The sequence below is a fragment of the Oikopleura dioica genome, chromosome 2, assembly GCF_907165135.1.
Source record: "Oikopleura dioica chromosome 2, OKI2018_I68_1.0, whole genome shotgun sequence".
NCBI lineage: Eukaryota > Metazoa > Chordata > Appendicularia > Copelata > Oikopleuridae > Oikopleura > Oikopleura dioica.
The window spans coordinates 12,536,723-12,553,216 of NC_137292.1; the positions used below are offsets into that span (position 1 = coordinate 12,536,723).

The following is a 16,494-nucleotide window of genomic DNA, read 5'->3' on the forward strand; positions in this document are numbered from 1 at the left end:
CCGATTATCGTCATATTTAAAAGTCGCTCATACAAATACGCAAATCGTACTCCAACTTTGTATCAATCCATATATTTCAAGAATGAGCTTCTTTGCCGATTCCTACCGCTAGAAATCGACAAAAAAGCGTCATTTTTACACCCTTTTGTTCATAATTTATGATAGTCATTATTTTCCTTCTTCGTATAAAAATATCAAACCGTCTCGTGTTATACAGTCATTTTACTCACGCCTTTTTATTCTTCAACCTTCGAAGGACTTTTTATCATGACACACACAAATACAGTTTACTCGTTCAATCTCTTTTGCAAAAACAAACTTTTAAACCGCCAAAATACGAAAAATAAAATCGCAACAAAAAAAAACAACCGTTTTAAACTTGTGTTACTTGCAGAATGATTGTTTTACTTTCGGGAAAGCGGAAATCGGGGAAGGATTTTGTTGCAGAAAAGCTTCAGGTTTGCTTTTTTCTAGGATAAGGGCTTATTTTAAACCCCCTTTCAAGGCTCTCAACCCTTTTTCTCGGCCAATGAGAATCATCAGACTTTCTGCACCTTTGAAAAAAGCATACGCATCAGAGCATCCTGGAGTTGACTATCAACAACTTATGGTAAAAACCCTTATCTACCCTTAAATTTTTATCTTAGCTATTGTAGACTAGTGGGGAGTACAAGGAAAAGTACAGAGCAGATATGGTTCGCTGGGGTGAAGCAAAGCGAAATTCTGACCCGAATTATTTTGTGAAACTTTCTTTTGCTGACTTGGATGTTCATTTGTAAGTTTGTGTTTTTAACGATTTGAAGGTTTGACAAAGCGCGTAGAAAAAGCTCGTTGGTGGTTGTCTCCGATTGTAGGAGAAAAACGGACATTGAAAGCATCAAGAAGCTGTTTGATGATCCCGGCTATCACAACCAACTGGCGATAGTTACAGTCAGAATCGAAGCCACCCGGGAGGCCCGAGAGTCACGCGGGTTCACCTTTACTGCTGGTATCGACGATTGCGAGACAGAATGTGGCCTGGACGATTACCCCCACGATTTTATCTTCAAAAATGACTCCGGCGGCGATATTTCACCGTTGATCGATTTTCTCGACGCCCGACTCGAAGCACCATAATGCCCCTTTACGCTGGAATTTCCGTACTTTTTCCGAACGGTTGTTCTTCAGCTTTGCGCAGTGGCAGTATCGTAAACGATGAGGTTTATCCGAGTTGCGATTATTGCTAATTGAAAACTATACCCAATACCCCGCCATGCGGACGTGAAATACCGTCCACATAGGCAATTTCTGAAGGAGGCTACGGTCTCCTCGTGTTATCAAAACTCTAAAATTCGGACTTCCACCTGAGGGTTATCTTTGATCTCTTTTCACTAGAAAATGCCCAGCAAATCCACCAAGTCATCAATAAATTATTGACAATAATTCATTAACTTTTGTCTAGATTGCTTGATTTCGCCCTTTTTCAGGCCTTTGAGCCAACTTTTATCTCTGGCCCACCCTTTCCTCCTAAAATACCTCAGAAAATGCATCTTCTTATTTTGATAGTCCCCCATTTGGCCATTTAGAATGTAAAAACCATGAATCGGTGTCGATGAGCATGAAAGAAAACCGGAAAACAACGAGCAATTGGGTCAAGAGAAACTTGAGGCGCTTGATTCGTCGAAACTACGTAAGATGGGCTACGGTTATCGCCAAGTATCCCTTCTGCCTCATTTTCATCAGCGTCGTTTTCACCTTGATATGTAAGCGAAGCCCGTTTTCTATCCATTCTCGAATTGTTCTAGGCTGTCTTTCCTTTTACTTCAAAACTCCTTATTCGATCCACTCACTCCCGTCGGAGAATTTCTCGGAGAACAAGCCAGAAGGATACATCCTCCAGTTTGAATTTGAAAACAAGCATCCCACGAGAAAACTCATCGATGAAACAACGATAGTTATCCGGAATCATGAATATCTGTCGAACAACTGCGTTCACGGAGAATCGCTAAAGTCGGGAATTCCACCAGAGCTGTCAAAAGTGATCCCGAATCATTCCTGTCTCATCTTTTCACCGGCGAATCTTCCTGATTCTGATCACGAATTTCCGCGAAATGTTGAAGAGTTATTCAAGGAAAAGTTCCATTTCTACCAATTATGATACCAGATTTCGTTCTTTTCAGGGGTGATTTTATTATTAGAGCCCTCAGTTTTGATGGCACATCTGTTAGATGGAACGATTCAAGTAGCGTCACAAAAAGGCAGCGCGCATTTTATGGGGGTCCAAGTGGAAACACTATCCACCCGTTGTTACCGTGGTTTTGCGACATGACATTGATCCACAAGCACCTTGGCTTCTCTCTTTGGCAAGGGATCTATTTCCAGCGAGCGCGAGCGAAAACGTGTCAACCCCGCCAAGGTCAGTCCCTGCCAATTATTCTATCAAAGATTTTATTTTCGTATGCAGATCCGGGACCGAACCACTGATCAACATAAATTTCCATTTTGGGTATCCCGCGACGATTGATTGGTTGGTTTATCTCTCAGCGGGAATCTTACTGTACGTTTATTATTACGTTACGGTCAGAAAGATGAATTTTCTCGAATCCAGGAAGGTTTTTCATCAATTTTTAAGCTCAATAGCTTTATTTTTTCTTTTAAAACCGGGCCAAGTATTATCACAAGTGCTGCTGTCTGTGGAACACTGATAATGTCTCTAATGGTCGCTTTAGGATCTTGCCTCGGTAAAACTATTTCTTTGATAAACGAGCTGACTCCTTTCTAGCGCTGGATCTGGACATTTACGTCGAGTCCGGACCGTTCGAGCGCGGAATCGGCTGGATTTTCATCTACTACACTTTTACGTTTATTGCGTTTGAATCTGTACTGATGCTGACGAAGTGTATCATAGAAACGCCTGTCGAAGGAAGCAGTTTTTGATATCTTATGTAATGTTCATTCTCGGGCAGGGAAGGGAAAGCTTGGGGATCAAAGAAAATGATCAATCTACGCTTACTAGAGCCCTGGCTGAGCTCCAAAATTGTTTACGAAACTCGCTTTGAAGAGGGGCCAACTGAGCGGATCGCGCACGGATTGCTCCGCGGCGGGTGCCACCTCTCCAAGTTCTTCTTCGCTCAATTAGCGCTGACCATGATTGGCTCGATCTCCGAATACTCTCGCAGGAATACAGTTCAACCCAGTAGTGCTCGGACAGCTTTACTTTTAACTCGTTTGGGGGTTTAATTAGTTAGTCGCCGCGTTGGATGACGGCCAATCAAAGAGTGATTAAAAATTGGGAGAAGAAAAAATCGACAAAATACTTCCGCGATTAGTCGATTTTTTCTAGCAAAAAGTCGAGTTTCAGGCTGATTATTCCAAGGCCGGGACGAGTGCAATACAGATGTTTCGATATTCGTCTGTACAGACACTCCGACGAGACCTAGAATTCTCACCGATCATATTTCCCTCTCTCTTTCTCAGTCGGATGTTTTCAGAATTTCTACAAGTCGGGACCAGTGCAATATTAATTCAGAAAAGTAAAACAAATGCACAAAATCGCGACTGGTAGACTTTCGAAATTAGCTTTTTAAATTGTCTTCTTCTTTCTCTCTCTATTTTTTCGAAATGCTCTTTCTCTCTTTGTCCCTATTTTTCTCTCTGAGTGGTCGAGCTAAATAGGCCGCGCGGGATAAACGAGACTCCGCCCGGGGGGAGCGCGCGCGTGAACTCTCGCTCTCCCGCCCTCCAGTGGTATCTCTCGGTCAGCTGCCCCCGCCCAGCAGGTCACGGATTTATCACCAATGATTTCGAGCTACTTCGATATTTCTCAGCCTTTTTGGAGTGAGGAAATCATCTGTTTCACTTGATCTCTTTGTCCTTCTATTATTAAAAGAAGTTAGTATTGAATGACTCGTATTTCGTTTCCTGTCTGCGAGACAGCGCTTTGAAGTTTTTATTTCTATTTTTCGAGTTATAAACGGTGCTTCCCGTCGCCGGGAGCGGCGAGGAATAGAGCCACCGGGAGAAATTGATTTCGCCCCTGGCCTCAGGTGATTGGATGCTCTTTTGGCCAGCACAAGCCGTGATTGGTTCAAACGAGTTTCTCATCTCTCTTTATTCTGTCGTTGAGGACAAAGGGAAAGTCATCCACTTGACCTGAGAGGGATTCATTAGCTTTATGACTCACTGTATTCAAAATTTGAAGAGCTGGTAAACGGCCAAATAATTTTCTTATGGGCCAAGGGAGAAAAAGGTTGAAAATGTTGAATTGTTACCAGTTTTTCTATCTTTGCTCTGATTATGGTTCTCTCGCACTCTGCTCTTCTTCATGAATGGCTTGTAAACTTGTTTATTTGTAACAAGAATAGTTCGTTTTTGACCTTCATAAAGGATTTACGAGCCATTGATAGTCTTTCTTCGCCCCTATTCTCTTTCTCGAGCTCAAGCAACTTGAGCGATCAGGTAAAGAAAAAAAAAAACTCTTGAAGCATTACTCAAAATTTTAAGAACCAAAATGGATTCACAAAAGATCTGGAGCCGCAATAAGATTGCGTCGTTATTGGAATTCCAGGAATTCTGGAAAGTTCAGGGAGGACACTCTCGAAGGAAAGGGCATATTCTAGAGTTTTTTCTCTTTTTGATGACAGCCAGGAATCTTGAATCAATCAAAAATTTTGACAATGGCCTTTCGATTGAGATAAAAATTCGTCTGTCTGAGACCATCAAAATAAGTTCACGATGTGCCGAGTCTCCGAGTCTCGCCGCTTTATGATTCGTAAGCTCTTTTCGTAAATTTATATACCAATCACTTTTTTACGAGCGTACAAAAAATATGTTTGTCAGAACTTTTTCCACGCCCTAAACGAAGATGTGACTCCGCTGGTCGACCTTGGGGAGAATCATATTGACCCGATTGAGGGGATGTTCCAGCCACTGAGGATCAAGTTGTTAAAAACATGGGCCCACAAGGCAATTCTGCAGAAAATTGCGATGATTGTCTTTATAACTTGGATTGGTTATCGAGTTTTTATGGTCGATCCAAGTGAAATCAACAACGACTACGATGACAATGACCTGGAGTTTGCTAAACTGCCGTGGGCGTATGCTTTCCAACTCTATTCAAGAGATATTCGCGGAAAGCATCTATCCTTCCTTCCTCGAATTCGTGTTCCTTTCGATCCCAGTGGCTCCCGTCCGATCCCAATCTATCAGGAAACCAAGGATTCTCCTCGCTTGACCCAGTTTGTCTCCTGGAAACTTGTTTCGCTGATTATCGCCTTTGCAGCAGCTATTTATAAGCTTTATAAGGTGAGAAATAAAACAAATATTTCTGACCCGTGTCATGGGAGTGACCCTGTTTTTGTAACACCTGGATTGGAATTAACAAATTTTTTCTGTGAAATGATTATGACCTGATTTTAGTAGTTATTTTTAGGCGTACGAGAGGAAAATCGAAATCAACAAGGCATTTGTGGAGTATTTTGATTCCCGGAAGGCCTCGAAATCGCTCTATGAAGATGTCGCGCTGGAAAAACATTTGGAGTTGGAATTCACCATTGATCATGTTGCACAAGATGAAGAAACTGGGAACCTGCTTTTAGTTGACTCTTCCGGATCTTTGACGATTTTTGATGCTTCAAGTAACAAAATTGTCGCTCAGAAGCTGTCTCAGATTTCTTCTTATCGCGCTTCCACGACATCAGATTCGAGACATCATTTTACCGAGGACGATAATCCATTGATATCTGACGATGAGACTGTTTGGTCTATCGGAATTCATCAAAACAACATCATTCTTGGCTTCTAGGTCTAGGATCGGGGGTGATCGTTGGAGATCCGAAATGACGCGCTCGAGATGAATCACCAACGAGTGGAGCGCGGGTTGTTTGGATCTCCAGAGCGCGGAGATCGAAGCTCGATCTCCAAATCAGTCCCAGGGATTTTGTCGATCTCCAATTTTCGGTGATCGGATCCCCGAATTTTCCCGACCATGGATTTCTCTCGAATACATTCATATTTTTCAGTAAATAGGGACTATGCGGGTCAGTGTCTCAAAAATTTATTAATACTAATGAGTTTGTAATGCTTATTTTCAAGAAGTAATCGCCGATAGCTTATCGCTCACCAGCCGAGCTCTAAGTGGGCGCTTTAACCAGTTAACAGGGGCGTGCAGGTTTGACCTGCACGCGTGGAAACGGTTAGCCATTCACAACCTCGGATCCTTGATTTCACTCAATCATCGACAGGCAAAAGCGTAGGCGAAATCGACCACTCTGTTAACGGGTTAACCTTTGGAAATTTAAACCGAACCAAATTTTGAATTCAAAAAATTTAAATCAAGCAGAGATAGTAAAAAGTACTTGTTTTTATCTTAAGCTTTAATCCATGCACTTTTTTGACAGAATATTTGAAATCTACTGTGCAAAATTAGTATTGTCTGAGATTTTCAAGGCTATCCGGTCAGTCGCTTCTGATATCAGTAGGCTGACAGAAGATTGTTTCAAAGTGACTCATCGACTTCGGGGATCAAAAATTTTTGGATCTCCAAGAACTGGAGATCGAGAGTGGTGATCGATCACCGCAATTTCAGAGTGGAGATCGCGCGGATCTCCACGCAATTGGAGATCCAAAGAACCCGCGCTCCACTCATTGGTGATTCAACTCGAGCGCTTCATTTCGGATCTCCAGCGATCACCCCCGATCCTAGACCTAGCTTGGCTTATCTTCTGGGAACGTGAAGTTTTTGCAGGTTTCAAAAGCAGAAATGCTTCTCAAGTCGACTTATCTACTCGACGAATCTGGCGTTTCATTCATAATTACGCGTGACGAGGAAAGTGCTTTCATCGCGCTTACGATTGAAGGAACCGTACGAAAATTCTCCACTTGTCCATTTTCCGCTCACGAGGTGCAACACAGCACGCCTGGCGTCACAGTTGTCCGCACCATGTGCGAACGTATCGTTTCTGGCTCATTAGACGGCTCTGTGACTGTTCTGAACAAGGACTGCAGGACTGATCATGTCTGCAAAGGTCACAATTACCCAATCACTGCCCTAAATCTCTTCAAAAATGGAAAATCTTCAAGCGACATCACTGCCATGTCGGCGGATCAGTCTGGTCAGGTCCGAATTTGGACCTTGTTGTCAGGCCGTTGCCAATTTGTGCTTGGCAATTACTCTGGCATGATTTCAAATGTCTGGCCTTGCAGGTACGTTATCAGCTCAGTACTTCAGTACCTAACTTTACCACCAGGAATATCCTGATCGGAATGACACAATCAGGGCGGGTCCTAATTTGGACTCACCGCAGCGGCCACTTCAAGCAATCTTTCAAACTTGGAGAGTCTTCAAATGGCGGTGCCATTGTTCTCAATGAAAACTTACTGATTGCTGCATTCGACCAGCAAATAGGATTTATTGACCTTGATCTGAAGAACAAAAGAAGATCAATCTCGCTGCGAAATTCAGTATCAGAGAGAACAACTTCAAAATAAGGTAACAACAAAAATGAAACGAAAAAATTTCCTCTATTTTTAGGTCGACGGCTTTGACTCCCTCAAAGCTTTTCTTCAGCCAGACAGGAGACAGAAAAACACTATTCTTCTCACATGGTCGAACTCTAAAAAGCCTTCTCTTGCCGCCTCACGTTGACTGTACAAATATCTCGTAAAACTACTACTCACTGTTACTACTTTTCGTTCCACAAGTTCTAACACAGATAATCACTTGTTGTATAAAAGCCAATTAAATTTTTTTCTTAAGAGATGGTACGACTTTATGGAATCGTGATCGCGAAGAAAAACGGCGACAAAGTTCAAAAATTGTGCGAAGAAATTGATGTCAGTACTTTTGGCTTCTTCCAAAGAAATTCTGTTGGAGAGTTTATCAGATTCACCCATTCCATTGTTCTCGGTAACGACCTTTTCTCCATCCTTACCTTCAATAATTTCTTTAGAAAGGACTCCTCTAAATGACAGAAAGTCAGTAAAACAAGATGCATACATGGCCCATTCTTACGTCGGTCCTGATGGTCTTTCCGCCTGTTGCATCGCTGATGAAGAGTACCCAAAAAGACCGGCGTTTGTCATGCTTGGCAAGGTAGTAGGTAAATTAGCCCTCATTTGTTACTTTTTATAACCGCATTCTTTCTCACTCAGAGGACTTTGCCGCAGCGCATCCAAATTGGAGTAGCATCAATTCAGTCGAATTCGGATTGAAGGACATTCTTACAAGATGGCAAGACCCTAAATCGGCTGATTCCATCATGAAAGTGCAGAACGAGCTCGATGAGACAAAGCAAATAGTCTCCGAAACGCTCGAAAAGATTCTCGATCGTGGCCAGAAGCTTGACGATCTTGTCAGGTAAAAATCAAACTATAGGTATTATTTTTAAAAAGTAATTTTAGCCGCAGTAACGAACTCTCAGAGCAGTCGAAAGCATTCTACAAAACCGCCAAGAAGACCAACTCATGGTGCTGCTCAATCATGTGATCTTTCTTTGTCTTCTTTCAATATAATTTCAACCTATTTTCCTTTTTTTTTCTTCAGGTTCAAAGTTTGTTCCATTCTGTTCCTCTTTCCAACTCATTATTGAAAACAACATCAACAACCATATCAACATATCAAGAATCTTTCCACTCCTTTTTCCACCATTCTTTGGTGCACAAACTTTAATATTCATATAAAAATGCATATATATCAATTGTGAAACATACCATACCTTCGCTTTTATAACAACTCTATTTGTCCTGTTTTTTTGACAAAAAGCTACAGTAACTCCTTGTGTCATATATTCAAGTCAACATATGCCGGTATTTTTTCTGCTACTCCTCTATTTTTCAAATTGTTAGTTTACTACTACTGATACAAATACAGCTCTGGAATTATATGCATTCACGTCTTGACCGTTTTATTCTCTAAGAATGCCAAAGAAAAAGACAGGGCAGCGAAAAAAGGCTGAAAAGCAAGCTGAAAGACAGCGAGACATCAGGTGCTTTTTCCTATAAGGTATCTATATAAATCAGTGAAATATCAATTATCTAATGTCGTTCGACCTATTCAAGAGCTTTTCATAGATCCTCAGAAAGAGGGCTAGCAATACATCCCTGTAACTCGCTGATAGAATGCGATCAATGCGGAAAGCAACAGAAAAATCGAGCTTTTTGCTACTTCTGCAATCATATTCAAAAGACAGTGGTCTGCGGAAGCTGTGGAATGACAAAGTGTATGAATAGATCCCCAGGAGGATGTCTCGTCAAACACGGTGCAAATTATATTACTGGCGTGAAAATTGCCGGCGCCATTTGTGATCATTGTGAAACGTTTGTCTGCCATGGGAGGGATTGTATACAAAAGCATGGCTGTGCTTGTCCGTTGATTGATGCTGTCTGTATTGAGGTGGAGGTATTTCTTCTTCCTTGCATAGAAAGTGGGTTCTAGTGCGAAAGAGGGGTGTGGGATCACGGAGGGCGAATGTTCAAGTGCTCCTTCTGTTGCGGCTATCTCTGCGAAGATGATCAATTCGAGCATCAAGCCAAATGCCAAGTCCTCGACGCTGAAAACGACAAATGTGGCTCTTGCAATAAATTCGGCCAGTGGAGCTGTCTCAAGGTAAATTTTATTCGACGCCCGGGCGTTTCAAGAACTTTCTCGCTTCGCGAAATCCAATTGGCGAGAAGAAGGAGAGTTACGTAACGAATTTTCTAGTGTAAAATTTGCTTCTGTGATGATCATGTTCGGCGAAAAGGAGTCAAGTACGCGAGGGATGAAAAGTTCCCGTGTCCGAAGTGTGGATTTGAGTGTAGAGAAACAAAGGACTTGGCGATGAGCACTAGGAGTTACAAGTTCGGCCGAAAGGCGAATACAGAGTTAGTTCAGTAACACTAGAATTATTTTTAAATCAATTTCAGGGGCGAAGAGTCGACCTTTTCTTACGGCGGATACACAGTTCAAGTCCAGCGACAGGTGTACTCCGATGAAGAAGATTATGAAGACGATCTCGTGCAGGGAATGACATCGATGAATCCTACGGACTTTCAGTACGGTTATCATGGACAATATGACGAAGATGAAGATGAAGAATAACAATCTCTTTCTACTATTTAACTACAGCAATACCGCGTGTTCCAGAATGTCACTCAATATAAAATCTAAAATTAATATAAGCGATGTTTTCTCTTCAGAAGATTGTATGCCAAGATCTCGGAGAGATCGAGAACGCCTTGAGGAGCAAGATTCGTATTCGTTCGACCCTTTCGAGTCTTCCGCAAGTTCTGCCCCGAATGGTGTGCAGCTTAACCCTGATGGAACTCCATGTCGTGCTTGTAGTTCAGTTCAAGATGTGAAAGCACGGCTTGGAGATGCTTTTGGGGTTGGTAATTCCAGCGTCAGAAATGACTGCGCCCCAGATGTCAATCAAATTGGAAATGCTGGCTGGGTAAGTTTTGAAAACTTAGCTTTCTACCAATTTTACCTTCCAAATATTTTTTTCAGACAATTCTCCACACAATGGCAGCATATTATCCTGATAAACCATCACCTGAGAAGAAAGCCGCTGTTTTAAACTTCTACGATTCTTTCTCAAAGCTCTATCCTTGCTCTCATTGCGCAGAAGACCTTCGCCAGGACCTCAAAGAATTCAAAGTCAGGAACGAATCTCGTGCGAGTTTGAGTATTTGGACCTGCGAAATGCATAATCGAGTGAATGAGAAGCTGGGAAAGGAGACTTACAAGTGTGATCTTGATTGGCTTGATCAGAGATGGCGAGATGGCTGGAAAGACGGCTCATGTGATTTATAAATGGCTACTGCAAAAATGATTTTCTAATTTTAATAGATATCTTACGATAGATTTTTGACAATGCTTTCTTTAGAAATGCTCGCGCTTAGAAGTACCCGAACCCTTACCACTCGGCTCGCCACGCCAGGTAATGATCAGGCTTCAATTATGTTATCCTAAATCTATTCTAGTGCTGAGCCGAAAGCTTTCTGCGAAGGCCGAGATCCCCGAGACCAACATGTTTTGGCTCCGCCACCAGATCAAAGCCAAGGATGGTTTCCACAAGCACGTCAACTTTGTGAGTCTTTTATATTTTGATTGCAGCCATTAGAATGGATTTTAGGAGCGAATCGTCGCCATGGTCGCTCTTGGCTCCATGGGCGCTGCTGTCATCTCCCCTGGCAACTTCCTTGTCGACCAGACATTGGCTCTCACCTGGATCGCCCACTCCTACTGGGGCGTTGAAGCTATGATCATGGATTACATTCCCCTTCTTCTCCCTGTTTTCTTCGCCAACGTAAGCCGCTTTCTTTTGCGAATGTGCCTAGTCTCCAAATAAAATTTTAGGTCGCCAAATGGCTTTGGGTTGGATTCTGCCTCATCATGGCTGTTGCCTTCACCAACTTGAACCTCAAGGTTGGCGAGAAGCAGGGCTGTGGCCACATCATCCGGGAATTCTTCCTTATGTAAAAAGCGCTCTTTTTATAAAGAATAGCACCTTTCTGTCCTGTTTCGCTATTGAGAACACTATTTATTAAGACTATGAGCGCATAAGATCCTACAAGTTCAAGACCTCCTGTTAGATCATTTCTTCGTTAAGAATGAGTGACTTCGACGATTCCTACGAGTCTTCCATCTTCTCTGATGCTTCAAGCTCGTCCATCGATGACATGATCTTTTCTGATGAGCCGCCAAGTGATGATTCGTTGGACGATTCCGTTGGAGATCTTGAGGAGAGTCGTCTCGAAGAAGATTCGGAGAAACGTAATTGGACTTTATTTTCTACCTTTTAAGTTGATTTTAGAAGAAGATGAGAATTCCAACTCAATCTCGCTTCCAAAACCAGTGCCGGAGATTCCGATGACTGGATATCTTGATGAATCGATCCATGACCCTAGCTCGGAAGATATAATTGACAGTCAACGAAGTAGGGTTAATAAGTATTTCCAAATCAAAAGCCTTCTCTTTCAGAGCTGGAGAATAAGTATGAAATCCTCGACTTTTCTCTCTCGGGCCTCGAGGTTTCTGATGAACGAAAGAAGTATTACGAGAAGGAAGAAAATGAAATGAGTTTTGTCGCAGGCAAGAAAGAGTACGAGCCTCCGCTTCTTTCTCTCGCTAACCTCGATATGGACAGCTATAGGAAATGCGCTGATGTGTTGAGGCCCCATCCACATCTTAGGAGAGGTAATCTCTTGATAGATTTTACCCATATAGAGTTTTTCTAGCGTTTCTCGAACCAAGAATGGTCCAAAGTCAAAAGGTCAGCATCAAAGTCGATCCTCCTTTGACTCCGCTGAAGTCAATTCTTCGATCACGAACTGGATCGGACAATATGGAAGATCATATCGAGTATATAAAGCGTCGATCAGAGCTACGATCAGGTTCCAAACCGAACAAAACTGAAGAAAACATTAGGAGGATGGAGCAAGACTTGACTGCTGAAAGACCAGAGCATACCGAGTACAGAAGTGCTCAAAGTGTAAAGGAAGAATACATCGCGCGAGCAGAATCAAAAGAGGAAAATTCATCAAAACCTCGATTCAGCCCGAGAGACCGGATTTATGACAGTCTCTCTGAGTCAACCAAAGCGCGATTGGAAAAGCTAAAGCAAGAACGAAAGAAAAAGAATGCAGAAATAAACGGAAATGATGCTGCTCCATCTCCACCAAAGCCAAAGTTCAACTACGCCAAGCTGGAGATGATCAAAAACCGCTTCGAAGGTAATTCTTCTAAAAATCGCATTTTTACAGCATTTTCAAGAGCAACAAAAGAAGAAAGCGGGAAATTCATTCGAAATGACAATGATGCAAGAAGAGCGGGAAGAGCAAAAGCGTCGCCACCGCGAAACCCTCAAGAAATTCGAGCGAATGTCGACCTAAATCCCAGATAGAAAATCTTCCTCACTGACACTTATTTAAGCTAAATGAACTGCCTCATTTATCTTCACACTGCAGTTTTCACTTCACCTGCCAAACACATATTAAAAAAAGCTCGGACTAGATTCTTTTTCATTCAGAAAATGCCTGTAATCAAGGCTCCAACAAATCAAAAGCGTCACACTAATGTGGCGGTAGTCCGGCTCAAGACTCACGGAAAGCGATTCGAACTTGCGTGTTACAAAAATAAGGTGCAATCATGGAGGGATGGAACGGAGAAAGATCTTGGTGAGGTGTTGCAATCGGATAGAATCTTTACAAATGTCGGCAAAGGAGAATTCGCTAATTCGAAAGACTTGGACAAGGTAAGAAATATTTCCTTGTTAATTTCAATAAAAGTTGAAGGCATTTGGAACGAAAAATGAAAAAGACATCGCAATTAAAATCCTGGCAAAAGGCGACCTGCAGGTTTCTGATAAAGAACGAGAAGTAGCTAACGAATCGCTCTTCTCTGAAATTGCGGAGAAGGTTTCTGAAATGTCCATCAATCCGCAAACCGAACGAAAGTATCCACCGACGATCATACAGAAGGCTATGAAGGAGACGATTCATTATTCCTTGCAGACGAAGAAGAACGCGAAAGTACAAGCAATCGATGTCATCAAGCAGCTGAAAGCCAAGGACTTTCCAATTGATCGTTGCAAAAGCCAAGTAAAAGCTACGATTCCAACTGAATTTTCTAACGTCGCCGATAAGATCCGAAAGCTTGCCAGGTAAGTTTCGAAAATTAATTAGCATCTGATCACCTTTCTAGCAAAATACTTGACGAAAAAGAGGCGGATGATCAGATCCTGCTCAACATTATGATCATGCCGCACCAACTGAAAGAGATTCAACAGATCTTCACGAAAGAAACATCGGGTAAAGCTTCCGTGGAATTGATATCGCTGAATAAACAAAAGTCCTCTGATGAACAGCTCATTTAATAAAAGTTCATTCAACTGGAAAATATAAAAAAGGAACCATTGAACTCCATTTTCTGGTTGTTTTTACCTTCGTTTTTTGATTGTTTTGGAATAAAATAGCATGGCAGGCACCTAATAAATTCGTTTCTTATCGTCAACTCTTAGAAGGATAATAATCGGATAAGAGCAAAGTGAAGGATAGCTTGGAAGGTGGAGACAGAAGGTTTGCGCTAACAAAAATACTGAAAGTTACTTCCGCTTGTAATGAGGTCTTGGATAAAGTAAAACTGAGCTCAAAATCGTAACAAAATTATTTCGCAAAAGCAAATATAAGCGTTTGTTTGCCAATCAATGGGAAATTGTCAAAATTCAGAACTGAGAGAATCGATAGTCGAAGCGGACGGGGTGCAAGATATGGAACATCATAGCTAGGGATTAAACGCGTTTATAGGAGGACTCAGTGATTTGATTACTCAGTGAAAATTCCACGCTAAGAATTATTATCATCGGTGGAGGAATAGCGGGAATCGGCTGCGCGAGTGTTTTATCCAAAAATGGTGTCAACAATTATCGAGTTCTCGAATACTCGAACAGAATTGGTGGGAGATTGCGGCCTTTTCAACTCACCCCCGAAATATCTGTCAATCTTGGAGCAAATTGGATCATGGGCGAGCGGAATCCACTGCTAAAGATTTTGAAAGACAGTGGGAATTCGGAGACTCTTCTGGACCCAGAATACTTCAGTGAAGAAAAGAAGGTTATTGTTTTGGACGAAAAATATGAAAATATTACGGAGAAGATGGAAGTCTACCATAAACAATTTTTAAACGACTGGCACGAAATGACGCAGTATTTTCAACAGACGGAGGAGTTAATTTCAATCGAGGAATTCATGAAACGAACGGACTCTTCGCCCGAGAAAATTCCACGAGATATCTACGAGGCCCTCCACTATATCCACGGGTACTCGCAAATCTGTGCCAGCGAGCCTGCGACGTGTTCCATCGGAGATGCCGACGAGAAACAGATGGAAGAGAGATTTGGAGAAACACCAATAGTTCTGGGTTCATTCATTTCGTTCGTGAACTTTGATCAAATTAAAATTAACTCGCCTGAGTCTTCACTTCTGAGACAAAATTTCTGTCAAGTGAAACCTCAAGTTGAAGTACTTATTCACAGATTTATAACCCATAGAAAGCAACGTCCAACATAAGTGCGTGCGTAGCCGAAATCGCAAAGGATGTACCGAATGAGAACATTATCTTCAATTCAGATGTTTTCCTTGTCACAAATGACAACAACAAGGAAGGATTTGAACATTTCAATGGGCCCCGATAAATCAGAACTTTAATCTTTTAATTATTTATTTGCGCCTGGAGCAGACATTTTTTAAATGCCAATAACTTGTCAGTACGACAACAGTGTTGTCTATCTTAAGAGCTCTGTAGATGTAGTCAAATCCTGATAAAGTTTCATTTATCTTTGAGAAACTCAAAAGGATCAGTGGAACAGATGAGCTGCGACTTTCTCGTCTCGGCAGTCCCGATCAGTCAGTATCAGTCGAAAAGGTTAAGGCTTGAGTTTATGACCCCGGAGAAAGATGAGCTCATATCAGCACTTTCACTTGTGCACTTTGCGAATTGTTTTGTCTTACTGGAAAAAGATCAGGAGCATCTACTCCCAGGTAAGTTCTGATCATATTCACCTATGCCAACTTCTCTAAGACAAGAATGACTTCATCTACCTTCCAAACAACGAAGAGAACATCTTCCGGTCTATCGAATTCGACCCAATGATACTCCGGTTTCACGGGCGAAAGGCGATCGCATTCAGAACCACGTCAGAAAAGGCGAAAAAGTTCAACTCGCTTTCAAGAGAAGAGATCAAGAAAAACATTCAGACAACCATCAAGAGAGTATTTGGATTTGATGCGAATATTGAAAACTTTTCGAACCCAACTTGGGCTGCACAAGGTTTTTTGCTTATTTGCAGAATTCAAATTGACTCCTGAATTATTAAGAAAACTTCCAGGGCTGCTATACGAATGTGGCTCTGTGTCCGGGAAAGACATTTGACGAGTTTTACTCGCGTCTGAACGTTCCATTAGGTAAATAAAGCAATTACGATTCAAACTGAATAACTTGCTAATTTCATTTTAGTTGATAATTTCTACATGATTGGAGAGGCTTTCGATGGATCGAATGCTGGTTATGCGCATGGAGCGTACCTAACTGGAGTCAACTCAGCAGAACAAATTCTTAGATTACTGAATACTGAGGATAATAAAGAAAGATAATACTGATCTTTCAAAAAAACAGATTTGTTCACTGTTATTCTTGGAGTTGACGCCTTGCATGAATTGCAAAAAGAAATCAATCTTAATTCATTATGAGTAGGAAGGAGGTCCATTCACTCTTAATTATACCGCTCAATAAATGTGCTTATTTATAATTTAGCTCTTCAATATTGAGGGAAAAATTCATGCTTGAACTTGAATCATAGTTTCTTTATTCGCTAATAATTCCAGTTAGCTCCAGCATTTAGTGGGTGATTACGGCCATCGTTGTTCGTTGTGTAGACAACTCTTCCATCAGGTTCTTGCCACCAGAAAACTTGCTGATCGAATTGATCAAAAAACCATCCGTCTGGCTGCCTATCTTGGTAGAAAACCCCGTTTCTT

General features: G+C 41.8%; 6 protein-coding genes and 1 non-coding gene across 8 annotated transcripts; all 7 read left to right on the forward strand.

The window, feature by feature from the left end:
* The first annotated feature begins 392 nt into the window (after positions 1 to 392).
* Positions 393 to 1,306, forward strand: LOC145698711 (phosphomevalonate kinase-like). Its single transcript, XM_081775924.1, has 4 exons — positions 393 to 458; positions 506 to 610; positions 657 to 775; positions 822 to 1,306. The coding sequence occupies exons 1-4, from the start codon at positions 396 to 398 to the stop codon at positions 1,114 to 1,116; spliced, it is 582 nt and encodes a 193-aa protein (XP_081632050.1). The 5' UTR covers positions 393 to 395; the 3' UTR covers positions 1,117 to 1,306.
* LOC145700871 (U4 spliceosomal RNA) lies at positions 1,166 to 1,306 on the forward strand. Its single transcript, XR_014134240.1, has one exon. It is a non-coding gene; the product is annotated as a U4 spliceosomal RNA (small nuclear RNA).
* A 263-nt stretch (positions 1,307 to 1,569) lies between these two features.
* Positions 1,570 to 2,581, forward strand: LOC145699335 (uncharacterized). Its single transcript, XM_081776600.1, has 4 exons — positions 1,570 to 1,742; positions 1,785 to 2,092; positions 2,208 to 2,395; positions 2,444 to 2,581. Exons 1-3 carry the CDS (start codon positions 1,592 to 1,594, stop codon positions 2,223 to 2,225), a joined length of 477 nt encoding a protein of 158 aa, XP_081632726.1. The 5' UTR covers positions 1,570 to 1,591; the 3' UTR covers positions 2,226 to 2,395; positions 2,444 to 2,581.
* Positions 2,582 to 6,529: 3,948 nt separating this feature from the next.
* Positions 6,530 to 8,865, forward strand: LOC145696365 (uncharacterized). 2 transcript variants are annotated; one of them, XM_081773387.1, is made up of 6 exons: positions 6,702 to 7,182; positions 7,227 to 7,468; positions 7,511 to 7,885; positions 7,929 to 8,078; positions 8,131 to 8,335; positions 8,380 to 8,865. In XM_081773387.1, exons 3-6 carry the CDS (start codon positions 7,738 to 7,740, stop codon positions 8,462 to 8,464), a joined length of 588 nt encoding a protein of 195 aa, XP_081629513.1. In that variant the 5' UTR covers positions 6,702 to 7,182; positions 7,227 to 7,468; positions 7,511 to 7,737; the 3' UTR covers positions 8,465 to 8,865. The 2 variants fall into 2 exon arrangements, with proteins under 2 accessions (XP_081629512.1, XP_081629513.1); XM_081773386.1 differs by lacking the exons at positions 7,929 to 8,078; positions 8,131 to 8,335; positions 8,380 to 8,865 and having other exon boundaries at positions 6,530 to 7,182; positions 7,511 to 7,720.
* Positions 8,866 to 8,891: 26 nt separating this feature from the next.
* LOC145696366 (zinc finger protein 330-like) lies at positions 8,892 to 10,820 on the forward strand. Its single transcript, XM_081773388.1, has 6 exons — positions 8,892 to 8,963; positions 9,049 to 9,370; positions 9,413 to 9,583; positions 9,680 to 9,840; positions 9,883 to 10,409; positions 10,466 to 10,820. The coding sequence occupies exons 1-5, from the start codon at positions 8,896 to 8,898 to the stop codon at positions 10,055 to 10,057; spliced, it is 897 nt and encodes a 298-aa protein (XP_081629514.1). The 5' UTR covers positions 8,892 to 8,895; the 3' UTR covers positions 10,058 to 10,409; positions 10,466 to 10,820.
* A 750-nt stretch (positions 10,821 to 11,570) lies between these two features.
* LOC145699199 (uncharacterized) lies at positions 11,571 to 12,956 on the forward strand. Its single transcript, XM_081776462.1, has 5 exons — positions 11,571 to 11,734; positions 11,775 to 11,897; positions 11,942 to 12,157; positions 12,199 to 12,693; positions 12,734 to 12,956. Exons 1-5 carry the CDS (start codon positions 11,572 to 11,574, stop codon positions 12,850 to 12,852), a joined length of 1,116 nt encoding a protein of 371 aa, XP_081632588.1. The 5' UTR covers position 11,571; the 3' UTR covers positions 12,853 to 12,956.
* Positions 12,957 to 12,961: 5 nt separating this feature from the next.
* LOC145699200 (ribosome maturation protein SBDS-like) lies at positions 12,962 to 13,867 on the forward strand. Its single transcript, XM_081776464.1, has 3 exons — positions 12,962 to 13,214; positions 13,255 to 13,622; positions 13,664 to 13,867. Exons 1-3 carry the CDS (start codon positions 12,993 to 12,995, stop codon positions 13,833 to 13,835), a joined length of 762 nt encoding a protein of 253 aa, XP_081632590.1. The 5' UTR covers positions 12,962 to 12,992; the 3' UTR covers positions 13,836 to 13,867.
* The last annotated feature ends 2,627 nt before the right edge of the window (positions 13,868 to 16,494 follow it).

Coding starts and splice junctions, on each gene's coding strand:
- LOC145696366 (XM_081773388.1), top strand. CDS start 8,896: ATGCCAAAGAAAAAGACAGGGCAGCGAAAAAAGGCTGAAAAGCAAGCT. Junction 8,964..9,048: donor GAAAGACAGCGAGACATCAG/GTGCTTTTTCCT, acceptor AGCTTTTCATAG/ATCCTCAGAAAGAGGGCTAG. Junction 9,584..9,679: donor GCCAGTGGAGCTGTCTCAAG/GTAAATTTTATT, acceptor CGAATTTTCTAG/TGTAAAATTTGCTTCTGTGA.
- LOC145699200 (XM_081776464.1), top strand. CDS start 12,993: ATGCCTGTAATCAAGGCTCCAACAAATCAAAAGCGTCACACTAATGTG. Junction 13,215..13,254: donor ATTCGAAAGACTTGGACAAG/GTAAGAAATATT, acceptor TAAAAGTTGAAG/GCATTTGGAACGAAAAATGA. Junction 13,623..13,663: donor AAGATCCGAAAGCTTGCCAG/GTAAGTTTCGAA, acceptor TCACCTTTCTAG/CAAAATACTTGACGAAAAAG.
- LOC145699199 (XM_081776462.1), top strand. CDS start 11,572: ATGAGTGACTTCGACGATTCCTACGAGTCTTCCATCTTCTCTGATGCT. Junction 11,735..11,774: donor CGAAGAAGATTCGGAGAAAC/GTAATTGGACTT, acceptor AGTTGATTTTAG/AAGAAGATGAGAATTCCAAC. Junction 12,158..12,198: donor CCATCCACATCTTAGGAGAG/GTAATCTCTTGA, acceptor GAGTTTTTCTAG/CGTTTCTCGAACCAAGAATG.
- LOC145696365 (XM_081773386.1), top strand. CDS start 6,740: ATGCTTCTCAAGTCGACTTATCTACTCGACGAATCTGGCGTTTCATTC. Junction 7,183..7,226: donor TCAAATGTCTGGCCTTGCAG/GTACGTTATCAG, acceptor CTTTACCACCAG/GAATATCCTGATCGGAATGA.
- LOC145698711 (XM_081775924.1), top strand. CDS start 396: ATGATTGTTTTACTTTCGGGAAAGCGGAAATCGGGGAAGGATTTTGTT. Junction 611..656: donor TTGACTATCAACAACTTATG/GTAAAAACCCTT, acceptor TAGCTATTGTAG/ACTAGTGGGGAGTACAAGGA. Junction 776..821: donor GCTGACTTGGATGTTCATTT/GTAAGTTTGTGT, acceptor CAAAGCGCGTAG/AAAAAGCTCGTTGGTGGTTG.
- LOC145699335 (XM_081776600.1), top strand. CDS start 1,592: ATGAGCATGAAAGAAAACCGGAAAACAACGAGCAATTGGGTCAAGAGA. Junction 1,743..1,784: donor CGTCGTTTTCACCTTGATAT/GTAAGCGAAGCC, acceptor GAATTGTTCTAG/GCTGTCTTTCCTTTTACTTC.